The following is a 24,037-nucleotide window of genomic DNA, read 5'->3' as shown; positions in this document are numbered from 1 at the left end:
CCCTCTACTCTGCCTATTAATCATAGACCATAGAGGTATCCTGACTCCCAAAAGAGAAAGATAGAAGAGTTAAATGACCATGTGATAAAAGATAAGTTCATTATATTCTTAATATTGCATTCAAAACTCATCATGGCCACTTTAAAGTTCATTATAATCAGGGGCGAGGGGAAGCTACGGTAAGGGGCACGTGCCGTACCGTACCGGCGATCGGAAAATATTTTGAAGAGGGATGAAGGTGTCGCAGCGACGCAACCGGTAATACCGGTGGTGCCCTATCAAAGGGAAACTCCTGGCTCCGCCACTGATTATAATGCTCCTACTTTTCAAAAACTCAATTATCATTTTTCAACATTATTTTAGAAAATTTTTTCTCTCATTACGATGATATTTTAATTTATAGACTTTATCTCAAATCTCAAATGTAGTATTGAGAGAGTGTTTAAGATTTTGCGAGTCTAACAGTAAAGGTGTTTATAGATTAATTCAATTCATGAAATCCAACCAAATCAATCCAATCCAACCAAAACCAATAAATTTAGTCAAAGGTTAAATTGGATTGATTTGAATATTTCATCCAATTTATATATTTTTTGTTGATTTTTATTGGTTAACTAACAAAAAACCGTCTTATATATATACATATCTTAAATTCTATCATCTCTTATTTTTTTTATATTTAAATTTCGTTTATTTCACATAAAATAATTTTTAACTAAATATTTTTCATATTTTCTAACATTTTGAAAATTTTAAAAATTTAGTTAATAAAAAATATTTTTTCAGTCAAATAAAGAATAAGCCCTTTTAAAAAAATTGACTTTCTGTTTTTAAAACGAAAATGTCATTTTTAAAATTTTTATTAACGTTTTTATATATAAACTTTTTAATAAATTTTATTTTGAAAATTAAAATTAAATAATGAAAAATAAATTCTTTTATTCAAAAGTTATTTTTTTGGAAAATATTTTTCTCAAAAAATATTTTATAAATGCAAATTATTTTCTGCAAATAAATAGACACTTAGTTTGCATATAATATTAATTAGATTTTTTTATCTCTATTATTATTAGAAATATAATATCTTAATTCAATTATTTTATTTTTATTTTTATTTTTTAATTTTTAAAAAATTAAAAATTAGCCATATTTTTACATCTACGGTATATTTTATAAATACATTATTTTATTTTTCTGTAATTATTTTGAGTGCAATAATTTTTTAATTTTTATAAAACTAAAATTAGTCATATTTATGAAAAAAGTTAAATTAATATGTATAAATTATTTTAATTTTTAATTTACGTAAAATTTAAAATTTAAAAATAGCCATGTTTTTTAAAAAAATTTTAAAAGTAGCCACTTTCTAATTTCTACAATATTTAATTTTTTATTTTCACTTTTTTAAATTTCTGAAAAAATAAAAATAAAAATAAAATTTTTATTTTGAGATTAAACTACAAGATTTAAAATAGTATAATTTATAAAATTAATTAAATATTTTTTATAATATCTAAATTTAATTATTTTATTTTTATTTAATTTTTTATCATACTTTCTCATTTATTTCGATTGTGTTTTTATTATATTAACAAATTTGCAGTTAGAGATTTGAATTATTTTTTATTATATTTTATAATTAATATATTATTAATTAATAAATTAATTTTAATAGTGGATGGAATATAAGTTAATAGACAGTTTGAATGATTAAGCATTTAATAAAAAAATATATGAATTGATTGAATTTAGTTATAAAATCAATTAATTTATGTGTTATGATGAATGAAAATGGTTTAATTTCAAATTTGATTCAAACCAACCATTGAATGTTTCTAGCTATTGCTTGGAGATCTTAATGTACTTTTGGTCAAAAGGAAATTGAATTTCTGGCAAAAGGGTGTCTGTTGATCCTGAGAAATTGCAAGCAATGGTTTCTTGCTTCACTCCAACTTTAGCAAGCAAACTTACAAGATTTCTAGTCGACTTTTTTCATCACCATTGTGTCATTAGTAAGCCCTTTGCAAATTTAATTAAGAATGAGTCTTTCCATTGGAATGAGTCATCTCAATAGACTCTTGAATCCCTCTAAAATTCCATGGCTCAGGCTCTTGTTTTGGAAATTCTTGATTTTTCCAAATCCTTTATAGTGGAAATTGATGCTGTTAATTGACGTGTAGGAGCCGTTCTTCAGCAATAAGGCCATGCAAATGCATATATCTCTAAGGCTTTTTGGCCTAAGGACAGAGGATGTCAATTTATGAAAAGAGTTGATGGGCATAACATTTGCGGCCACCAAATAGAGGCATTATCTAGATAAGGAATAGTTTTTTATTAAGACTTATCATGAACGTATCAAATTCCATTGTAACAGACAGGCTTCATGCCAACTTACAACAAAAAGAAATCTCCAAACTACTAGGACTGGATTACAAGATCACGTCTGCAAGAGAGTTGATAATAGGGTCACAAATTCCCTATCAAGAAGACCTGCTACACCAGCAACTTTTTCCTGTCCTTTGCAGTTCCAGGGAGATAATGGAATTGCATTCTCATCATTTTATGAAAATTTAGAGTGCAATAAGCAAAATTAGAATATAATCAGCAATAAAAGAGATTAGCCAAAAATATTCTTTCTCATGGATGATCGATGACAAGGTTAATTTGTATTTAATTGTTATGATTCTTTTGAATTTATAATTTTAGTCTAAGTGTAAAATGGAATAATCTCAAATAGTATATATTTGGCTATTCTCCGTTTCTTCTTTCTATGAAGAAAAAATTATTATTTAGTCCTTGTAATATGAGAAAATTCACTGGTTAATATTTCGATTTTAAAAAATACATTAAAATATTTTTAACGTTTCAAAAAGTCTACTACATAATTCATCCATTAGTTTTAGCAGTTAAGTATAGTAAAAAAATCTAATGCCCCTAATAAAAAAAAGACTAATTAGTAAATTTTTTAAAAACTCGAAGGATCAATTAATAAGTTTTTTAAAACCATAGAAATTAAATAGTAAAATATTTAACTGCAAAATTAATGGAGGAATTAAATAGTAAATTTTTTAAAACGTCAAAAACGTTTTAATATATTTTTTAAATTTGATGAACTAACTAATGAGTTTTCTCATAGTATAAGGACTAAATAGTAATTTTTCTTTATTAATTGCCTACTCACTCACGTGCTAAACTACAACTTTTCCATACACCTGAAGTGCTAAATTTGGAATAGAACTTGCATGATACAAAATTGTTGAATGCTCGACTCCAAAACCCTCTCCCATACTTTACGAACCTTTTATGTTAAAGTTGTCTATTTGCATCATAATAATGAGGAAAGTAAGATAATTTCTTATCAAACTGGAATTAGTAATGTTAGCATAAAAGATGTTAAGTATGTTGCAACTGTGGTTGTAGTTGCAACTGTGGTTGTAGCTGCTTTGGATTCTTTAAAGGCCATTTATGAATTTGAAGTTCAGGACTACAATTATAGGGATTTGACAGTTATAAAGAATAACTATGTGCAAGCTTTTCTTGAATTACAAGCTAAGTACCATGAGATGCAAGAACAATTTCAAACTTTATAAAAATCCTATACTTCATTAGTATCTAAGTTTAAAAATGTTAAAAAAATAGCTCACAAATTGGCTAAAATCCTGAAGATGTTCAAAATTTTTGTTAACAATATGGTTAATGGTAATGTGTAGGAGGCAGCTTCTTTTGAGCCCTTAGATATATTAAGTTCGAGTTGTAACTATTTAATTGTTTATTTTTCCTTTAGTTTTGAATGTTTAAAGTGATTTAAGCTCTTTTATAATATTTTGTCTTCTTAATTCCTTTGTGTTGTTAAATATTATTTAATTTTAAGATAATTTATGAATATATCATTAGAGAGGGCATATTTAGTTCTTTTTAAGTCATCATCTATTAATTGAATGCATTGAAGCATATTTAATTCAAGCAATGGATGGATTTAAAAACGTGTTTACACAAGTGTAACAAGGTAAGTAGGCAAACCAGACAAATCATATTAACAACTATGGGCAAAATAAAATTTAAACAAGGATAAAATACAAAGTAAAATTGAAATAGAATTATATTAGCAAAACAGACAAATCGTGTAATATATCAATAAATTAAAACATAAATAAAATATAAGATATAATTAATATGACATTGTATTTTATATTTTTTCTTAGCAATATGATTTTAAAAATTAAAAAATTAATTTCAGTACTTTAATTGAATAATCAAAGAGAAAAGAGGTTAAAAGAAATAATTTTAATGCCATATAATTTTTACTTAGCTTTAAAATCGTTACTTAGCCAATTGGTGTTCTGGTGCATTGTCTTGCCTTCTTCTCCTCCACAGTGATCACAAGCTTCATGGGTCATTTAAAAAAATATTATTTCTACAATAAATACGGTTTACATGAGTATTTTTTTCTTTAAAAAAAAATTATTATAAACAGAGCATGCAATATAGTAGTACCGTAAAGATTTAAGATCAAACAAATAAAAATTAAGAAGTTATAAATTAGACGCTTATCTTTCGATATTCAAGATCAGAAACAAATAAAATAAAAAAGTTGCTTATCTTTCAATTTTTTGCCTTCGTTGTTTTGCTCCGGCAGATCTGTGGCCGTCAATGGAAGCAATGCCTTTAATTTTCATTTCTCGTGATATTGGCCTATAATGAGGCACTAAGTTGGTTGTCCTAAGGGTTATGGATTGCTTCAGTTTGTTAGAACAACTTAGAGTGTCTTTTCCTTCGAAAAAGCATGTGAGATGTAGGAAAGAGAAGCGGTAGTCGTACATGAGGGGAGGCAGGAGAAGAATTGGTGCGCATGAGGAGAGGCGGATGGAGGATTGGTGCGCATAAGGGGGTGGAAGGAGGATTGGTGCCAATGTCGTTCGTGAGAGGAGGCAAAAGAAGGATGGTTATTTTTTTACGGCTGTCATGCACAAAGAAGGTGGAAGAGGAATCGATTAATTGGAGGAGAATTGATGCACGTGAGGAGAGGCAGACAGAGGATCGGTGTACATAAAGAGGGTGAAAGGAGGATTGATGCTAATGTCGTTCGTGAGAGGAGGCAAAAAGAGGATCTATGATTTTTTACCATTGTCGTGCACAAAGAAGGTGGAAGAGAAATTGATTAATTGTTAAGGGTTTTATTATTTTCCTTTTAGATCAATATTATAGGTAGGGCATATTTGGAAATGATGTAATGGACGGTTGAGATGATATTTAGCTCTTTAAAAAACAAATTAAATTGAGTTGCCATTTGGAAGCCGTGGACCATCGGCCCACATGGGCAATTGAATTTATTTATCGGTTATAGGAGTTTATTAGCCCATTGCCAGAATAGCCAACCTATTATTATCTACAGATTGAAATTTAACTGCAATTTTTTTTTTAATTTTCATTTTTTATCAAGCTAAATATATATATTTAATTTTAAATATGAAAAAAGACATGTAAAAATTATTTTTGGTGGTGCAGTTTCACTATAACTAATATACATTAAATTTTCTTACTTAATTTTAATTATTAACCATAAACGAGATATTTTAAAATTTCCATTATTTATAATATGTTACATAAAATAAAGACAATACTTACAAATTATCTTTATAAATAAATAGTTTTGCTAAATAAATAATAATTATTATTATAATATTTTAGTTTTTTGCAACTGTTGGTATTATTTTTTGGTTGCTGTTATCGTCATTTTAATTCTTAATGTACAAGATTTATAAATTATCATTATTTATAAATTTTAAATTGAATTTGCCTATGATCATATTGAATTAATTGATTGTAATTAATTTTATGTTATACGGATTTTAAATTTAAATAAATAATTTGAATATTTCTAAATTATCATTATTTATAATTTTTACCTATAATTCGTTATATTATAGAAGATTAAATTCTTCATTGTCAATGAACGTGTTTAGTTTCTTTTATTACTATAATTATGTTAAACTAACTTATTGTAATTAATTTACCATTCTTTTGGAGCTTTATATTTCTATGATTATATTTAAATATTATATTAGTTGATAATATATTCTTTTAATTTGATTAAAAAAAATATATATTCTTTTAATTGAAGAATCACGTCGTATATACTATTATCAGAAATTAGTGAAAAATAGTAATAATGTCAGAATTATAATGAGAATTGCAAGAATTTGGAACTTCTTTAGCCCCAACAATCCAGCCGAGTTGTTTAGTTTTGATTTTTTTTATAATTAATGAAAAAGGAGATACATACAATAATTTACGAAGAAATAAGATGTTAATCTATTTAAGCTATTGTTTTCTGAAAAAGAGAAATTTATCATATATTTTGATTTGCTATGTTGCTCTATCAAAAAAATTATAGATCGAGTAGCATTCATTCCATATTAAATTAATGTGTAATGCATTTATCAAAAAGATTAATTTAAATAAACTATTGACTCCCTTTGATTGATTTTTTTTTTTTATAGAGTTTGAAGAAATCAATGCATCATGTGGGAGTGATACATCTCTCATCAAGTATTTTATATGATTAATTATTTGATATTGAGTAAATGTTCTTGGATAAATCATATTTGTAGGATATGTTCAAACAATACGCATAGATAACAAGATTGGTCGAAGGAGAGATGTTAAAATTCAAAACACCACATACAATTTTAAATATAGTCATTGCCTTAATATTTTTAATTTTTTTAATTATTTTTAAAATGTAGATAAGAAGAATCGTTGAAAAAAAATGGCTTTCGAATTTCTGGAAGCTCACATTTTCAAAGAAGAACAAAATAGACTAGTTATTTTTATATTTATTGGAACATTGTTAAGTATTTCAGAGGTAATTAATTTATTCTATTTAATTAACAATTCACTTAAAAATATCAACTAATATTTTGCCTTTTTATTTAGACGAAGTCAACCTTAACAGTACAATGTCTACCAAAATTCACATTAATCTAGAAATATCTGAAGTTGTTAGTATTTTTTTTAGTTACAAAACGTTATGTGGCATTTGAAAATATTAACCCTTCAATTTCTTAAATATCAAGTGCTAAATAAATCTTATTATTCATCACCAGATTAATCCTACTAGTGATATGTATATTAACCTAAAATTATCTTTAAAAGAGTTGTACATGTCAACTTTTTATCAGCAAAATTGCACAAGTAATTTCTAGTACAAATATAATATAATCAATGCGATTTGTAGAGATATAAACGAATTAAATTATTTTTGAGCTATTCGAAACTCAACTCGATAAAAGTTCGATTGGACTCGACTCGTTTAGGCTCGTAAACAAACTCGTAAACAGGCTCGCAAATAAATTTATTTGCTAACACTAATCTCACATTCAAAATTGAAAAAATGTGAAAAATTGTGACTTTTTATAAAAAAATAATTATTTTATAATTTTTTTATTAGTTTTGAGTTTGAAAGATTTAATTAAATAAAAAAATTAAATTTAAAAGTTTCTTAATAATTTTATAATTTATATTTATTTATAATTGAAATAAATTTAAATTATATTAAATTTATTTATAATATAATCGAATTCAAATTTAAATTTAAATAAATTTAAAATCGAAATTTTTCAGATCATCACGAACTCAAATTTAATATTTATTTTATAAAATTTATAAATTTATAATCAAATTTAAATTTAATATTTATTTTATAAAATTTAATATTTATTTTATAAATTAAACTCGAATTCAAATTTAATATTTATTTTATAAAATTTAATATTTATATGATACACGTTTTTCAAATCAAATTCAAATTTAATATTTATTTTATAAAATTTAATATTTATTTTATAAATCAAACTCGAATTCAAAATCAAATTTTTAAATTTATTTTTTAATCGAGTATGAATTTTTAATTTATTTTCTTATCAAAACCATCCGCGCCTCCGCTTGAATACGGCCCTAGCGATTCGGCATGAAAATTTTGGGCCGAGCTTAAAATGAATTTGGGCTCATAAGGTCCATTTTAGTCTTAGTTGAGAGATCAACGCGGCCCAATCTTGTTAAGTAATAAAAATCGAGAGCGTAAGCTTATTAAGAATAAGTCGAACTTTGAAATTTTTTTATTCATCGAGCTTACGTTTAACTCGGTTAAATTACACCCAATACATTTTGATTAAAAAAAAAAAAATCACAATACATAACACATTCAAAATGAGAAAAGGAAGAAGGTTTATTTCTTCTAAAAAGCATAGGGCAATTTAATGAAAAAGGAAAATACAAAATTATTAACTAATTGAGAATCTCAATCTTCCTCATCATATATATATCAATATATAAGTGATTCATATAATTTTAGCGAGTCCCTTGATTGCGACGATTGGTTATAGCATCGATAGTACTAACATCAGACTCACGGGGGACCGAGCCACCAGAGAGAGTGGGTGCATCGGTGGCACCGGCGCCTCGGCCAGGCTTGGGTGGGAGATGGCCTTGAGTTCCATAGCCCTTCTGCTTGTAATCCTCCAAATCCTTGTATTGCAGATAAGGGCTATCCTCAACTGGGAGGCCCTCTAAGCTCTTTACGTTCTTTTGCTCTTGATCATTCTCTGGCTTTTTCTCCATGTTTTGACCCTGCTGCTTCTTCATATGATGATTATGTTTCTGGTCTGAACTCGGTTGCCAGTTGCCACCTTATATGGAGTTTTCCCGCTAGCTGTAGCTTCGCCAAATGTTGAGACTGTGGGTACGTACGTGTCCAGTTTGCATGTGTAGTTGGCTCTACGTGTCTTCTGCTCTGCATAAATAATATGAATAACGTACCTGCTCATAATAACAATATATTTTAAATAATTTCTATTTATATTATTATTATATATTCATTTAACAATTATAGTTAAAATAATCACTATTAACTAAGTATATAATATATTAATTTAAAAAATAATACAAACTGATAATTTAAATCATAACTATATATTAGATTTTGTTTATGCATAAAATTTTATAAAATATGGTGTTTTGAAAATTTAATTAATTTCTTAATGAGTAATATATATATTATTTCAAATTATGTAAAATTATTGAAAATAACTAAAAACTAACAATATCTCAAAGACATAATTATAATTTATTCAATAATATACTAAAAGGAGTGCATCCGATTCTTTTTACATATAAGTGCTATATTCAATATATAAATTTATGTAAAATTAATTAAATTATACTTTATTTGTTTTATTATTTTTATTTTTTACACATATTAAAAAATATAGTTTTTTTATTAATTTTTAATTATATTTATTTTAAATATATTAAAATTTATTAAATATTAAAAAATATTTAAAGAGATTTCTTGAAATTAAAATAAAATTAAATAAAATTATAATAATTAATTTATATGTGATTATAGCTAGAAAAAAAAAATAATTTTAACAAAAATTATGAAACAAAAAATATATTATTATTTATAAAATTAAACTATATTTATTTAAATATTATTATTAAATTTATTTTCATATAAAATCGACATTATGATATATGAACTTGATAATAATAATGATTTAATGTTTAATTTTTTCAATTTTTAATTTGTTGTTTCAATTAACTTAAAATTTTAAACTTAAATTTAATTTAACTCAAAATAATAAATTTGAGTTTTTAATTTTTAAATTAAATATAAAAATAACTTTTTCTTCACCCTGCAAAGATAATTGCATTTTTAAAATGCTTACAAAAAGTTGCTAATAAACACCAAAATCTCATAGCGTTTTGAAAATTTGTATTAAGTTTTCCTCTGTAATTCCTTTGTAACTCTATACTCTTGCCTTTTTTTCTTTCTTAGATCTAACTTCTTATTTCTCCTTCTCATGGAAGACGATCTGCGTCAATTAACTATCGATAAAGAAGAAAATGTTGTTATCCCTATTAAGAGCTCTAGAGATATTCCTATCATCACTTATGATTTCTGGTGGTGATGTTTCTCATATACAATCCAATCAATTTTCAAAATATGTAGATCTTTTTGGCAGATTTATGGCGGCAATCCTCGGACAGTTAATGCATTGAAGGATTTGGTTCCTAGTTACAAGCCGGACATTTTATTTTTGATGGAAACAAAAGTTCTTAGTTCTCGTATGGAATTATTTCGTAATTTTTTACACTTTGATGATTGTTTCTCAATTAATAGATAAGGATTGGGAGGAGGCCTTTCGTTAATGTGGAAGAGTCATAGGTTTGTTTCTGTGGTTGGCTTTTATTCAAATTTTATTGATTCGGTTGTTTCGGAAGGTAATGTTCAAGGGAGGTTTACTAGTTATTATGGGTTTCCGGAATCGCAACGACGATATCAATCTTGAAACCTTATTCGAGATTTATCTCGTAGAAGCTCTATTCTGTAATTTTATTTGTGAGACTTTAATAATTTATGTTCGAGAGATGAGAAAGAATGAAGAGTATTTTTGTCAAATTATCTTATGCAAGGGTTTAGATAGACACTTGATGAGTATTTTTGCTAAATTATCTTATACAGGAGTTTGATTTTGAATGATTGTAAATCTTTATTAGACTCTAGAACGGATATTTATGTTAGATGGATTCGTTGTAATACTATTCTAACTGAGAATCTATCGGATATAATTGTCTCTGTATTTGGAATGATTTCCCTTTTTATTTGATGAAATTTTATTAATACAATCAGTAATTTTGCTTAAAAAAAACCCCAAAATCTAAAATAAAAAAAAATTAAAATAAATTTAACACAGACAAAAACAAGTAACCAAGCAGACGCAACCAAACAACCACACAACCACATTAGATCGACTCATCAGTTGCCAATGAGACTAAAAAATATAGAGTTTAAAATAAAAATAGTAAAATGAAAATTATAAAAACACGCAATCAAAGAGAAATATGTAAATGAACACGCAATCAAAAAGAAATATATCAATAGCTTGAATCAACCACCTACCGCAGCGAATCGAAGAAGGATGCTCTGCGAAATCCAATCAAAAAAGACTAACAAAAGCAATATCCACTAGATATATCGGTGCGCCTTAATTAGGTTGTTGACGCCATGCATGTGAAAACCCTTCCCACATGAGGCTGAAGTTAAAGCCCTCTAAATAGGTTTAGCATCATCTCTATCGTATAAACCAACACCAAGAATTCGAAAAATATGGACCAATAAATAATAGTAAAAGGGAAAAAAAAAAGTCTACACAGCCTATTCACGATGTGAGAGAGAGTTGGGATGCACAGTTACACCAAAAATACAAAACCTCTGGCCTAGTAAAAAAACCCAAAAAAAAAACAGTCAATAAGAATCAAACAGAAGATAAAAGCAATAGATCCGATACAACAATCACCACTCTAATTAACTTTTTATTTTGATAATCCAATAAAAATTAAAATTAAAATTTATTTAAAATTTAAAACTAAATCAAATCGATTTATAAGATCAATTGAATCATATTGAATCAAATCGAAATAAATCAATTTGATTTGGCTACAACCAATCGGTTCTCCCTACAAGATTGCAGCCACCATAACACAATTTGAACAAACAACACCCGAAGTTTTGAAGTTTTAACATAACATAATTCATATCACAAAATTGAACGATTTCCCAATTTAAGCATAATACAATTCATATAAAAATTTCAACTTTTCATAAATATTTCAATTAATATTTGATAAATTATCAAAATCATAAAATTTATAATTTAAAAAATGAATAATCGAAAAATTAAATCTAATTTAAAATAAATACCCAAAAACAAAACCTCAAATCTTTCTACAATAATATGAAATGTCCTTAATAATAAATCTCCATAGTAATGCAACTCCAGTTCTTGCAACTCATTTGAAAAACAAGTAACCAAGCGATAGCACACTCAATAATAAAAGTCTCTTAAACATTGTATATATTGGTTTGATTTCATTTTACCGAAATTTTACTTTAAAAATAAAATGAATCGATTAAATTAAAATTTTTAAAAATTATAATTAAATCGAATTATACCAATTAATTAATAAATTAAATTAAAATTTTCATTGGATTTAATTTGATTGATGTATTTGGTTTAAATGAAATAATACTCACCTAATAATTTAAATAAAAAAATTAGAAACATATTAAGATTTTGATGGTCGGTAGGAAAACATTTTTGAAGAAAATATCTTCTATACTTTTTAATGTTTGCAGTATTAAAAATTTAATTAATAAAAAATATTTTTTTTAATAAAAAGAAAAATTAAATTATTTTAAATAAAATAATTTTTTTAAAAAAAATTTTCAGAATTTTATTAATATTTTTATATGTATTTATTAATATATTTTATTTTTAAAATTAAAATTAAATAATAAAAAACAAATTATTTTATTAAAAATTATAAAAAAATATAAATTAAGTTTCACATATAACAAAGTCTAATTTCCACCTTATTTAATTGGGATAACTTAATTAAAAGACTTCAAATTTCCAATAAATAAAAAAATTATTTCTGTTTTGAGATAACTCAATTAAAAAATTTAAAATTTTTAATAAATATAAAATTATTTTTGTTTAGTTGACTTTTTTTCTCCACTTCTCAAAAAGTTAAATTTAAAAAAAAAATTTACTTATTCAATTAAATTAAATTAAATTATAATAAACCACTTCTCAAAAATAACACATTTAAACTTTAAATACCCAACTTAATTAAATTAAATTCTGATAAATGACTTTTTAAAAGATAAACATATGAATCAAATAAGACTTCGTTTTTAATAAAAAGGATTGCAGTTTACATAAGTTTCGCTCTAACTCTAAAAAAATTTTTTTTGAAAGGAAAAACCCCTTGAAACAGCTTCCGTGGCTCACTAAAGACTAGACATGTCTCAAATTCCGTGCACCAACTCGTCGTTGCATCACTTCCCAACCCACCAAACCTGGATGGCCGATAGCAATCCTTCTCGGACTCGGTAGCATCATCACCGTTTCCGATTCTTCTCTTGGAAGGGAAACACGAAAGAATAGAAAATGCTTTCCTCTTTGATATCAATGCCATCAAATAGCTGCTGCCACGGAACGAGGCGCTGTTATATAATTTTGCACTTCAATCCGAGTTCTATAGCTCACTGGTTCAGCACCGGTACTGACTCTACTCGGCCCGAGTTCCCGGGAGAGAACGCATACCATATCTTAGGAGTGTCCGAGACCAGCTCATTCACCGAAATCAAAGCATCCTTTCGGAGATTAGCTAAAGAAACTCATCCGGACCTCGCCGAGTCGAACAGCGGTTCTTCCACCTCTCAACGTTTCGTTCAAATTCTCGCCGCATATGAGGTAATTTTCAGTACTGTGAATTAATTTGAGCCTCATTATTGTTTCTGGTGAGTATTTCAATGTTGTTGTAAGGGATTCTGATTTTAGATGGTATTCATAAGGCTATGTTTGGTTCAATTATAATTTCTAAATTTTTGTAGAATTCAATTAAATTTCATGTTTTGTGTGTTAGTTTCAATAAAAATTAGAATGGAATTGATTATAACTAAAACCAATTCCTATCAAATTTGATGAAATGAATTCCTCAAAATTTACAAAATATCTTTTGAACTAAAATACCCTTCCTAAATAATTTTCTCTCAATAATTTATCCTTATACTTTATTAAACATAAAAGTGAAAACCATAAAACTAATTTTCTATTTATCTACTATTATTATATATAGACAATTATATAACATATTTTCTTTATTTTTCTAATTTTATAATATCTAAGTTTATTTTCTCTTACTAATAAAACTGTTATTTTATTATGTAAACCTTCCAGTCATGAAAATTTATTTTAAATTTATTAATATATATTTTAATGGGTTTATATTTTTGTTAATTGTTATACATTTATTAGATATAAAATTTTTTGATAGAGTAAAAACTTTTTATTATACTCTAAAGAGTAATTTAGGAAATGAAAAGATGAATCATGTGGAATTCAATTGAATCAAACAATGGAATTCATTTCAAATAAATTCTATTTAGAATTCAATTGAATTCCACATAGTTTTGTAAAATAGAATTGAACCAAACTCTATATAAGCGTTTTCTTATACAGGATAGGAAATTCGGCTACTTTTCTCGGCCATGGTTAACTGTTGCCTTTTTGGAGGCACATAACTGAAATTCAGTTGGAAACAGTGCAGTTTCGAATGTTTCTTCTGTTCTAATCCTCAAAAGGAGAGGCATTGCATAAAAATATTTACATTACAGTGTTTGGCTTTCGAGTTTTGATGATGTTGACAAGTGTAATCAATTATAAATAATGAATTGCAGATTCTTTCAGATTCTGAGAGGAGAGCTCTTTATGACAAGTATCTGATGTCTCAGAGAAGAGTCATGCAGAACCATTCTGGAGAAAGTTCGACATTGCACATGTATAAAACCCAAACGACTGCAAGTAAACAGATGGAAGTTGTTGAATGGTTGAAGTGGTATAGGTTGGCCATGAATGACATATTATCACAGAAGAAAGTGGTGGTTGGAACAAGTTATTTTGATGTACTTGAAGCTGATTTTTATTCAGCCATACATGCAGCTTACTATGGCCCTGTAATTGAGTCTATGGATCTTCTTCCTGACTGTTTTGAAGCAGAGGAGAGGTCTGATTATGAAACTTCAGAGGTTCTACATTTGGTTTCTGGACGTGAACTTTTTGGGATGGTCTGCCTGGTTAATAAAGTTCCTGAATTATCTTCTTCTTGTGCCAAGAAGTTGAATTCTTTTGCATCTGCTGGTTTGGGTTACTGTCAGTCTATTGAGAACACAAGTATCTTCATGAATTCTAATGAAGCGAATAATGATGGATTGTCTCAGATACATGCGAGGAATATTCTAAGTCAAGTATCAGATGCATATAGAGATTTGGAATTGCATATAAGTGGAAGGGTGGTTGCTGTGGCCACTAGAGTTCCTCCTAAAGGCCAATATAATGGAGTACAACATGAAGATTCTCAAGATCAAATACGTGTTTTTCTTAATTCTGATGATAATTCCACACATATTAGAAGAGGGTGTTCCCAGGATTCCATTTTGGATGGTGCAGTTGGACTTAAGATTCCCCTGGGAACTATAACAGGATTGGGATCCAGTCCTGAAGAGGGATCATGCTTTGTCTATGATAGGAATGGTGCAAAAACCCATGTCATAATGAAACATCGGACTTTGCTGGTTTGTAATGCTTTTCTTCACTCTGTTTTTTTGTTTTTTTTTTTTGGGTTTCCCTGATTCTTGAGATACAAATTGAGCTTGAATTTCCATGCTTCAGCATGAAAATTTGTATTTCATTTTTCTATTAGTTAATGCAGACAGAAAATAACAGGGCTCCTCTACCTGATTGAGCATCTCTGTATACTTTGTCAACCTGATTAACCTGCTTCTGAGCTGAATTGGATGGTTGAACATCTGCTTTTGGAGTTTGGGATCCTTGGGTTGTTTTTGTATCTCTTGGTTATTGTCTAGCATATCATTAATATTTTGATGACATTATTTAATAGAAGAGTAATAGGTCAAAGAGTACCTTTTTTGTTCTATATTCTTCAGTATTCTTGTGTGATCTATCTATGGTTAAGTCCATATGCAATTGTTAGTGTTTTTCCCATCATTTCTGTGCAGTTATTTTTGGCTGTGTGATGCAGTCAAGGAAATCAAGGAATATTCACTTTTGGAATCATGTTGATTTAATTTTTCATTGTGAAATTAGGAAGTCTAGATTTCTATTATGTAAGAATTCTGTTATTATTATTATTTAGAAATATTAAGTTTATTATTTTCTACTTGGAGTTTATTTGCTCATTTGTTTTGATATAGTATTCCTAATTAGTTACAAGGAGAACTACTTGATAAAATATAAATACCTATGCCTTCTTGGTATTTTATTAGATACAGTTTATTTTGATGTTATTATGGAGAATTAATAAAATTTGAGAATTTCTTTCTCTTCTTCACTATACATGTAGCTTTTGCCAAGGTTCTTTTTTTCCCCCATTTCTGTAGATAGTTAATTATTTTCCAAAATAAAGTGAATTTATTGTGTTTAATTTTCATACTTTTGGAGACATTTTTTGTGGCATACGTGTATGTTAGCTCCTTGTACCCTAGGATAATTAACCACTCCATTTCTCCACATTTTATCAGTGCGTTTCCATGCATCAATGTTGGACCATCCGCAGATTTTCATGCCTGCAAATTTTGTGCTCTAGATGTTCATGCCTAAGCATGAGGGATGTATTGTTCCTCATTGGTTTGAGACAAGCGTTTAGTGCTAAACATAAGTATTTGGGCAAGCCTACACCTTTAACCAAGCTTTCAGCGGGAGTTAGGTCCAATCCATTTTCTTAATAGTCTCTAAATTTGAATAAGCTGATTGTTTGATAGGATAGGTTAGACTTCACATGGGGGGAAACAATATAAGCCCATCTGCCTGCATCTTATAACTCGTTATCATTGCATATCAATAAGGAATTATCCATAAGTGCTTGTAAATGAGAAGAGCAATGGACTGGATGTGAAATTGTGATGAAAAACTTGTATTGATTGGTAATGGAAGAAACTACAAGTCCATTACTGCAACACTCTCACAGCACAACTAAAAACAAGAACAATAAAAGAACCAGGAACCAAGCAAAAAAAAAAAAAAAAAAAAAACAAACTCCTAAGAGCCCCCAAGAAAAGCTTCTTGTGCAGAGAAGAACGCTGCCCCTCTAACAAGAGAAATAAAAGATATTTTTCCAGATCCCTTTTCATTCTCCCCTTCTTCTCTTTATACTAATTTCTGCTCTCTTTGCCAGCTGTCCTGTCACATGTTTCCACCCCCATTTCTTTCCAACATACCCTATCCTTTCTGTTATCATATATTCTAGATTACTCCATATTCCTATCAGCTAATGACTGTATATGCATGTTCTTTAGTTGTTTTACTGATGATTTTGCTGAAAACTTTTCAGGTAAAGCATATGTACTGGTATGCAGTGGGGGATAAAGTTTCTATCTGTGAATGTAGGTGCAGTAGAGCTCGATTACCACCAAGCAGGTAAGAAATAAAATTTCAATTATTCCACACAGATTATTCATGATTCTTATGGGATGATGCAATAAACTTCATCCCATTTATTTCAATTGGCTGAGTTGAATTGTGTTTTTCCAACTTTTTTGTTTGTATCATTTAATAGGCAGCCTTGGCCTTAGTTACAAGCTTACATCATATGTTCCCATATTCTTGGCAATATCTCAGTGGCATTTTGATTATTTGACATTCTGGCCAATGGTATTGATAGTTTGGCACTCTGGAGATGGGACATGCTTTTGGTGAACATTTCAATAATACCCACCTTCATTTTTGTGTCATACCCATTTGAAATGGGTTGAACTTTGAAGCTTCCTTATTCTTGTAGATAGTAAATTGCAACTAGAATTGTTTTCTGTGTTTCATGATCATAATACCATGTGAAATCATTACGCTCCTTAAGAAAATTTTCACTGTTAATTTTTGTGAAATGTTGCTGCAGATTTTGGCTGTTTGAGCCTCGTTGTGATATGCATGATATAGGCGGTTGGTATATTGAAACATTTGGTAGAGATAAGAAAGGTCGAACAGTTCTGTCTCAAAGGTATTGGGATGGCATTGATGAAAGTGAACAATACGACAAGTAAGTTGATAACAATCTTCACAAAAATCTGAGCCAAATTGCAAAATTCTTCCCACTTTGCATCATTAACCTTTGGTTGAGGTCAAGCGTTTTACTTCTGCACTTGTTGGCTTTAACAACTATTCTGACATGAAAGTTTGACTTCAGTTGAACTAATATATTTACACAAGTATTTTTTTTTTTTTTTCTCTAGAACTGTTGAGAAGTTAAAAAATAAAAATAAAAGGAAAAACAAAACAAAAAGAAAAGAATGCCTGGGGTCTTTTAATTTTTTTTTCAAAAAAAACTTGAATTTGTTCTAATGTTTCCTCTACTTTAGGATCATTTTTTGGATTATGTCTTACTATGGAGCAGCAATTTAAAACATGCAGCATATTTAACCTATTTGTCATATGGTTAGGTACATGATAAGCCAAAAAATAGCTGAAAGGGAAACGAAGAAAAGGAAACAAATTAGTCATCCAGGAAAACCTAGTTATCCATATTATTTATTTATATGATTATTGTACAACATTATTGCATTCATCAATATTAAACGCTAGCTCAAGTTTTGTTTTATACCATGGGTTATTGATTAGCTTAGGATGTTGGATTTTGATTGCTGTGAATATAATTTCACCTTGTGTGATCTTTTCTCCAAAAATAATTTAATTTATCATCAATTAGTATTTGGAATGATCGTGTCAAATATTGAATTTTTTTTGTTTGAGGTGTTTGTTATGGTGAGTTTGAGGTGTGGGTACTGATTCTTAGCTGAGGAAGCATGGTGTACACTTCATGCAAGGATTTATTTTTTCTTCTCTTTCTTTGTATTTTTGAAGCTCCAGTTGTAGGTGAGTTGATTTATGTTGCATAATTGCACTCTTTAGGACATGAATAATTCCCTTCTGTTATTTATATAATTGCAGGAGACTCCATCCAGCAATGTATTTACTTGCTCTTGCATATAGAACATTAGATCTTGAAGATACAAAAAGAAGAAAACGAGCATTCAAGAATTTCATTGAAAGCCAACTGTTTAGAGTTTTCCATTGGTGCAAGAAACTTGTTTAGGAGTGATCACTAGATCTTAAAGATGCAATATATGGTTACGTCTCTGGCTTGATTGGATACTTCTTTTCTGAGGTGGTGGTGCTTCACCATTTAATTGGCTAAGTCAATTGCACTAGCAAGTAGCAAAGCTTTCTGGAAGATGATTCTTGCAATATTGAACGGATAAAACGCTTCAGAATTCTCAGCAGAAGAAGTTTATTTAAGGGTAGCCACTTCAGATGTTAAATATCTGATACTATAAATGCTCTGAATCTGGCATATTGGAAGGATTTGTTTCCTAGGTAGAAGAAGCTAATAACTCGCTTCGGTGTCTGTTTATCAAGATCACATTAATTGCCAATAATTTCTTCAGAATCTACCATAGTAAACCCTGATATTGTGGATTACTTAAGTGGTGTACAGAAAAGACCTTTACCAGTAGTTCCACAATTCTATGAAGACAAACTCATTTTAATAGTCGAGGGCTTACCTTTTCTGTTGTGTGGTGGCTTCCATCTACTCTAAAGAGCATATGTTACTGCCAATTTCTGCAGAAGGTGTTCTTGAAGTTGTTCTCAGAAATTGTACTATGTGTCTTGGCTGTTTATTTTTAGTGCAAAAATCACAGAAACTGGCTTATTAAGGATGAAATTGATGGTGCAAACAAGTCAGTTGCACTAACGTGGTTCTGTTTTTACTGCTTTATGTGTCAATTCATTTATTTCTTGTCAGAATAAAATGAGGGCCCAATTGAAAGCTTTGCTGTATTTTCTTTCCCTTTAAAGGCTCTTATGTATACACCAGACACTGGCATGTTTTGTTCCTTGAAGTTGATCAAGAGTCAATATATCAGTTTATTTGATCTCCTCAGAGTGCCATTCTTGTTTCTTTCTTTTGTTGGTTCTTGTCTTTTCTAATTTTAGCGATCTAATTTGTTCCTTGAAGATGCAAGGATAAAACTTAGACATAAACTTGTACTATATTTGACACAAATTACAAATTTATGAATCAAGGAAACCCATTCCTCTTTTTTACCCATTACTTAAGAAGATCTTCCCATTTGCAGTACTGCCCACCTGCTAATGCACGATAGTATCTATCTCTGCAGTAGACTGGTCTTCCGTCGGCAGCCTTGGCTGCAGCTGCTGCCAAATCATCATCAGCCATAACCTCCACTGGCAAACTGAGCAACTCCTCTTTTCTAAAATATGTAAAAGAAAAGGGTAAGGGTGTAAATTATGTGCAAGTAGGAACTGAAATCTCTATATTTGTGCTCATACCTGACATTATACTTTGTGTTGACACTTGAAGTTGGATCACTTGATGGGCTTTCTTTTGTGGTGAAGTTGTTCTGAAAGAAATTCTCCACTGGCGTGGCAAAGGTAAATAATAATACTGCTGTAACGAGCAATGCACCTGTTCCTACTAATGTTTGTTTCAGCAATTTGATGACTGGTTTAACCTGGATGCATGAAATTTCCTTTTAAATCCCATTGGAACGAAAGAAGTTCAGAACTTTAGTTTATGCTGCTTTGTAATCTTGAAAGACTTGATAAGCAAATTGGTATTTTATGCCAGTGTTTGATTGCTTGCTATTGGGAGTATTATACTTCACGCTTTACATTTGTGCATATGTGCATTCGTACAATCATATTTGTGTCTGGCTGTCTTCATATCTGTTCATTTGTGATGTTTGACTTGTTCTTCTAACATATTTATGTGCCAATTGAAGCCTTGATCTTTAGTTCTTTTCCTTCTTGTATTGTATTTTGAGTGTGTGGGGTATCTTCGTTTTTCTGTTCTTTTTTTTTTGCCTAAGTTTAGAATGCAGCCGTTTGTTATTTCATTTTGTTTTCTTTGCAGTGTGATGAATTTGATTGATGATGAATTCATACCTTGTAAGAGCCCAGCAATCTGTCACGAGCCAGGACCTGCCAGAGGAAAAAGGAGTCTTGTTATTAGTATTTGCATATGATCAACATTTTATGGCCTGCAAAGCAAAAAGAAAGATAGTCGATATGTCTTCCTTAGTTGCTGAGTCATTACTTCTATCTGTCTCCAGGCTAGACAAATTAACTAACAACTTTGGTGGAACATTTCTGAAAATTTTATATAGATTCTGGTTGCTTTCATTTTTATTAAGTTAGTTTTTGCTTTTTCACAAGATTGTGACATTTTTTCTTGTTTGACATTATATCTCAGTTAAAGACAAGGTAATTGAGTTAGCGCCAACCAGTATATGCTAAATTGAGGATAATTTTGGCTGCACGTTGGTGTTGCAAACTGGTAACTTGAGCTTATATTTTACTGCTTTACATTCTTAAACATTAAAGCTTGTCATATGTGATACTGAATACTTTTATGCATTTTCTTTGTCTATATATTTTGTCTAGTACTCTAATAGTTTTGTTTGGGAGCTACAAACCTGTTATGATGCCTTAATATTTTTCTCGCAAATGAAATGCTTAGAGAAAGAGAGAGAGAGAGAGAGAGAGAGAGTGCTAACCTCCGGTGGCTTCACCCACATTTGTCCGTCATACCATCCACTCTCCTCATAGGGAACCACTGCTGATAGAAGTCTATCGCCCACATAACTCCATCCCTTCATATGCATGTTTAAAATGAGTTGATACTTTCAATAGGATTATTATGAACTTGTGTCAATTAAAATTTAAAAGGGCAATAACTCATACAATGGCACTCCATTTTGATAGAGTAAGCAGTTCTACTAATTATAGTATATGTTAGATAAAATGTTCCTCCGTACAGTATCCATTTCAAATCCTGGGCTAGATGTTCAGTATATCATGCAAAAATCTGGTTTCCAGGAGTACTTTCTTAGGGGTGCAACTATCTTGTAAGTGATTTTGGTGGATAACAGGTAATTGTTAGAGTTCAAGGTCCAGACTCCAGAGTATTACTAATGCCAGATTCATTATCAAATTCTTCCTTGAAACGTAAAAAAGCCTTGAAAGCTGGCATTTATTGTAATGCCCCTTGCATAAATGTAGGTGGCGTTGTTGTATGGTCATTAGTCACTTTACGTCTGACTTTGTTGGATCAATCGGATATGGTCTGCTGCTTATACTATATATGGAGTTTGCATTTGGACCTGTGATAGAGACCGGAAATACATGTGTCTACTCTTTTCAAAATTGATCCAGAATTTATACTTCTTGTGACATATAGAATGGTCTATCGGCAAGGTAAACTAGCTTTAATATGTAGAGAAATCTAAACTTGTTCATTGTGTGCCTATTTGGGGAAAATGCTGCTATTTTCTCGGCTAATTAGGTGAATTGTTCTTGAAGATCTTTTATCTTGATGGTCTGTCAACAAGACAATTGAACTTAGATAATTAGAAAGTTCTGCAACTGCTGCTTGGCTCTGTGTCATGTTTTTAAATACTTTTTTGGTACACAAATAAGAAAAGTGTTTGCTAGTTTAGTTATTCTGCAATATGCATCACCAGAAATGACAAGTAACTAATTCTGGTAGGCTTCATGTACTGATTCCCACAATAAAATGTCAAAATCATATGCTCCATCGTTTGAATCAAATATCTGGTGGAATGTTGCGCAGAGCAATTGCTCTCTTGTCAACCATAGCCACGCAGAGAAGCTATGTTATATTCTCTATAATGGAATAAAGTTCCTGAAAAGAAAAGTTTTGAAGGGCGAGGATGATGATCATACCAGATAAATTCTTAGGACTATCAGTGAAACGAGGAGCAGAGTTCCAGTTCCAGCTGCCAGAATAAATCTTAGGGGTTCCTGCAAATTTGGAGCATAGAATAAGGTTTCTTATAGATAGTGGTTAAAATCTTTTTACTATTGAAACATTTATGGGATCATACTGATGCTTCACCTCGTCAAATGTTGGTTTCTCTTCTGTATGATTCTTAGTCATTGATTTTAGAAGTTTGAAATCTAGTTTGGAGATATGTAACTGCCTTATTCCATTTAGCAGAGAACTTATAATAATGAAGACATTCTTTTAAGATACACTATGGAATAAGCCAGTTCGTTTCTTATCCAGATGGTGTTTTGGTCGACATTTATTTTAAACGAGGTCTTTATTTTTAGCATACCCTTTCAGGATTGAAACTTGCAGCTGCAATTGGGACTCCAAGGACTGTGAAGGTTACTAACCAGAGACCTCCAAGACGAAGAAACAGTGATTGTGGACCCAGTTCGCCCCAGGAATACAAGGCTCCATCTTTCAGAGATTCGTACTCATTCACCTAAATAGACATGAATTAATGCAGCTATGAATACAGTTATCTTTAAATCTACATATGGTAATACACTTGAATACCCCAGAATCTGTTCAGGTTATGATGCCTTTAATCCACCATCCAATTTCATTTTTCCATATGTTTTACTTCATGTGCTGATTATAGTGGAGCTTATGAGGCTAGCAAATCATGTGTTCTTATTTCTCTGTGCACTTGTCAGTGTATACTCTAATACTTGTATGTGTGTATTTTTAATGGAGCAGAGCAGACGTGGAGTGGACATACCGGTCTTTGTTCAAATGGGACCTCAATTTCCAAGCCAGGATCCCATCTCCGGCCTGGAAAGCTGCTTGTGCCTCCATCTGTCTCATCCTTCAAGGCCTTGACATAAATCGAAGAAAATGGTTTCTGAGCAGATGAGGCTACATGGGACTTAATGATCCATGAACTGTAGCTGCTTCCAAGTTTGAATTGTCTTGGACAGGGGATTGAAGAGCAGTAGACGCTTAGCCTGAGCATTTAATTTCCGGTCGAACTGAAAACTGGCTGCTTCGGCAACCTCCTCTGGTAGAGACTTGAGGATTCTCTAGCACTGATGGCTGCGTATTTGTTTGTGACCATGCATTATTTACGTGGAGGAAAACAAACGGATCCATCGTTGTATTTATTTCTTTGAAGGAGAGGATTCCTTCAGACAGGAACATCTTAATCGGACCACCTGACCCCCCCCCCCCAAAAAAAAAAAAAATAAAAAATATTGTGGTCCCATCAGATTGTGGATTTGTTCATGCCAAACAGTCCGCGTACCCTTCTTTAGTACCGTTGATTTGACGAGCCCTTTGGATTATCCTAATTTGAGGCTTTTAGTTCTAACATTTTATGTGGTTGGAGGGAGGAGTTGCTTGCGCAACGTGTCTAGTGTTACCTCGCACGCAATGTTGTGCGTTCTACTCAGGTTTCCACGGGCTCAGGATCCCCAATGCACCAGGTCAAATGAAAGGCTCTAGCCCCTTGCAATACAAAAGAGACTGACAAAAAGGCCCTTGTCAAAGTAAACAATAGCAAGCCCAAGGCCTGGAACCATGAAAA

General features: G+C 30.1%; 3 protein-coding genes across 6 annotated transcripts; 1 reads left to right on the top strand and 2 right to left on the bottom strand.

The window, feature by feature from the left end:
• Positions 1-8,254: 8,254 nt before the first annotated feature.
• LOC122721321 lies at positions 8,255-8,648 on the bottom strand. Its single transcript, XM_043948566.1, has one exon. The coding sequence runs from the start codon at positions 8,641-8,643 to the stop codon at positions 8,350-8,352; it is 294 nt and encodes a 97-aa protein (XP_043804501.1). The 5' UTR covers positions 8,644-8,648; the 3' UTR covers positions 8,255-8,349.
• A 4,188-nt stretch (positions 8,649-12,836) lies between these two features.
• LOC110628085 lies at positions 12,837-20,651 on the top strand. Of its 2 annotated transcripts, none has more exons than XM_021774552.2 (8): positions 12,837-13,322; positions 14,309-15,202; positions 16,978-17,063; positions 17,539-17,679; positions 18,588-18,937; positions 19,820-19,934; positions 20,023-20,093; positions 20,575-20,651. In XM_021774552.2, exons 1-5 carry the CDS (start codon positions 13,017-13,019, stop codon positions 18,730-18,732), a joined length of 1,572 nt encoding a protein of 523 aa, XP_021630244.1. In that variant the 5' UTR covers positions 12,837-13,016; the 3' UTR covers positions 18,733-18,937; positions 19,820-19,934; positions 20,023-20,093; positions 20,575-20,651. The 2 variants fall into 2 exon arrangements, with proteins under 2 accessions (XP_021630244.1, XP_043804632.1); XM_043948697.1 differs by having other exon boundaries at positions 18,588-19,013.
• LOC110628086 (protein CONSERVED IN THE GREEN LINEAGE AND DIATOMS 27, chloroplastic) lies at positions 19,542-23,694 on the bottom strand. 3 transcript variants are annotated; one of them, XM_021774553.2, is made up of 7 exons: positions 23,234-23,687; positions 22,802-22,954; positions 22,407-22,484; positions 21,218-21,313; positions 20,607-20,642; positions 19,992-20,173; positions 19,542-19,912 (listed from the first exon to the last, which is right to left on the bottom strand). In XM_021774553.2, the coding sequence occupies exons 1-7, from the start codon at positions 23,465-23,467 to the stop codon at positions 19,750-19,752; spliced, it is 942 nt and encodes a 313-aa protein (XP_021630245.1). In that variant the 5' UTR covers positions 23,468-23,687; the 3' UTR covers positions 19,542-19,749. The 3 variants fall into 3 exon arrangements, with proteins under 3 accessions (XP_021630245.1, XP_021630247.1, XP_021630246.1); XM_021774555.2 differs by lacking the exon at positions 22,802-22,954 and having other exon boundaries at positions 23,234-23,694; XM_021774554.2 differs by lacking the exon at positions 21,218-21,313 and having other exon boundaries at positions 23,234-23,692.
• Between the last annotated feature and the right edge of the window lie 343 nt (positions 23,695-24,037).

The sequence above is a fragment of the Manihot esculenta genome, chromosome 12 (assembly GCF_001659605.2).
Source record: "Manihot esculenta cultivar AM560-2 chromosome 12, M.esculenta_v8, whole genome shotgun sequence".
Taxonomy (NCBI): Eukaryota; Viridiplantae; Streptophyta; class Magnoliopsida; order Malpighiales; family Euphorbiaceae; genus Manihot; species Manihot esculenta.
This window is presented reverse-complemented; position numbering and strand designations above follow the sequence as displayed.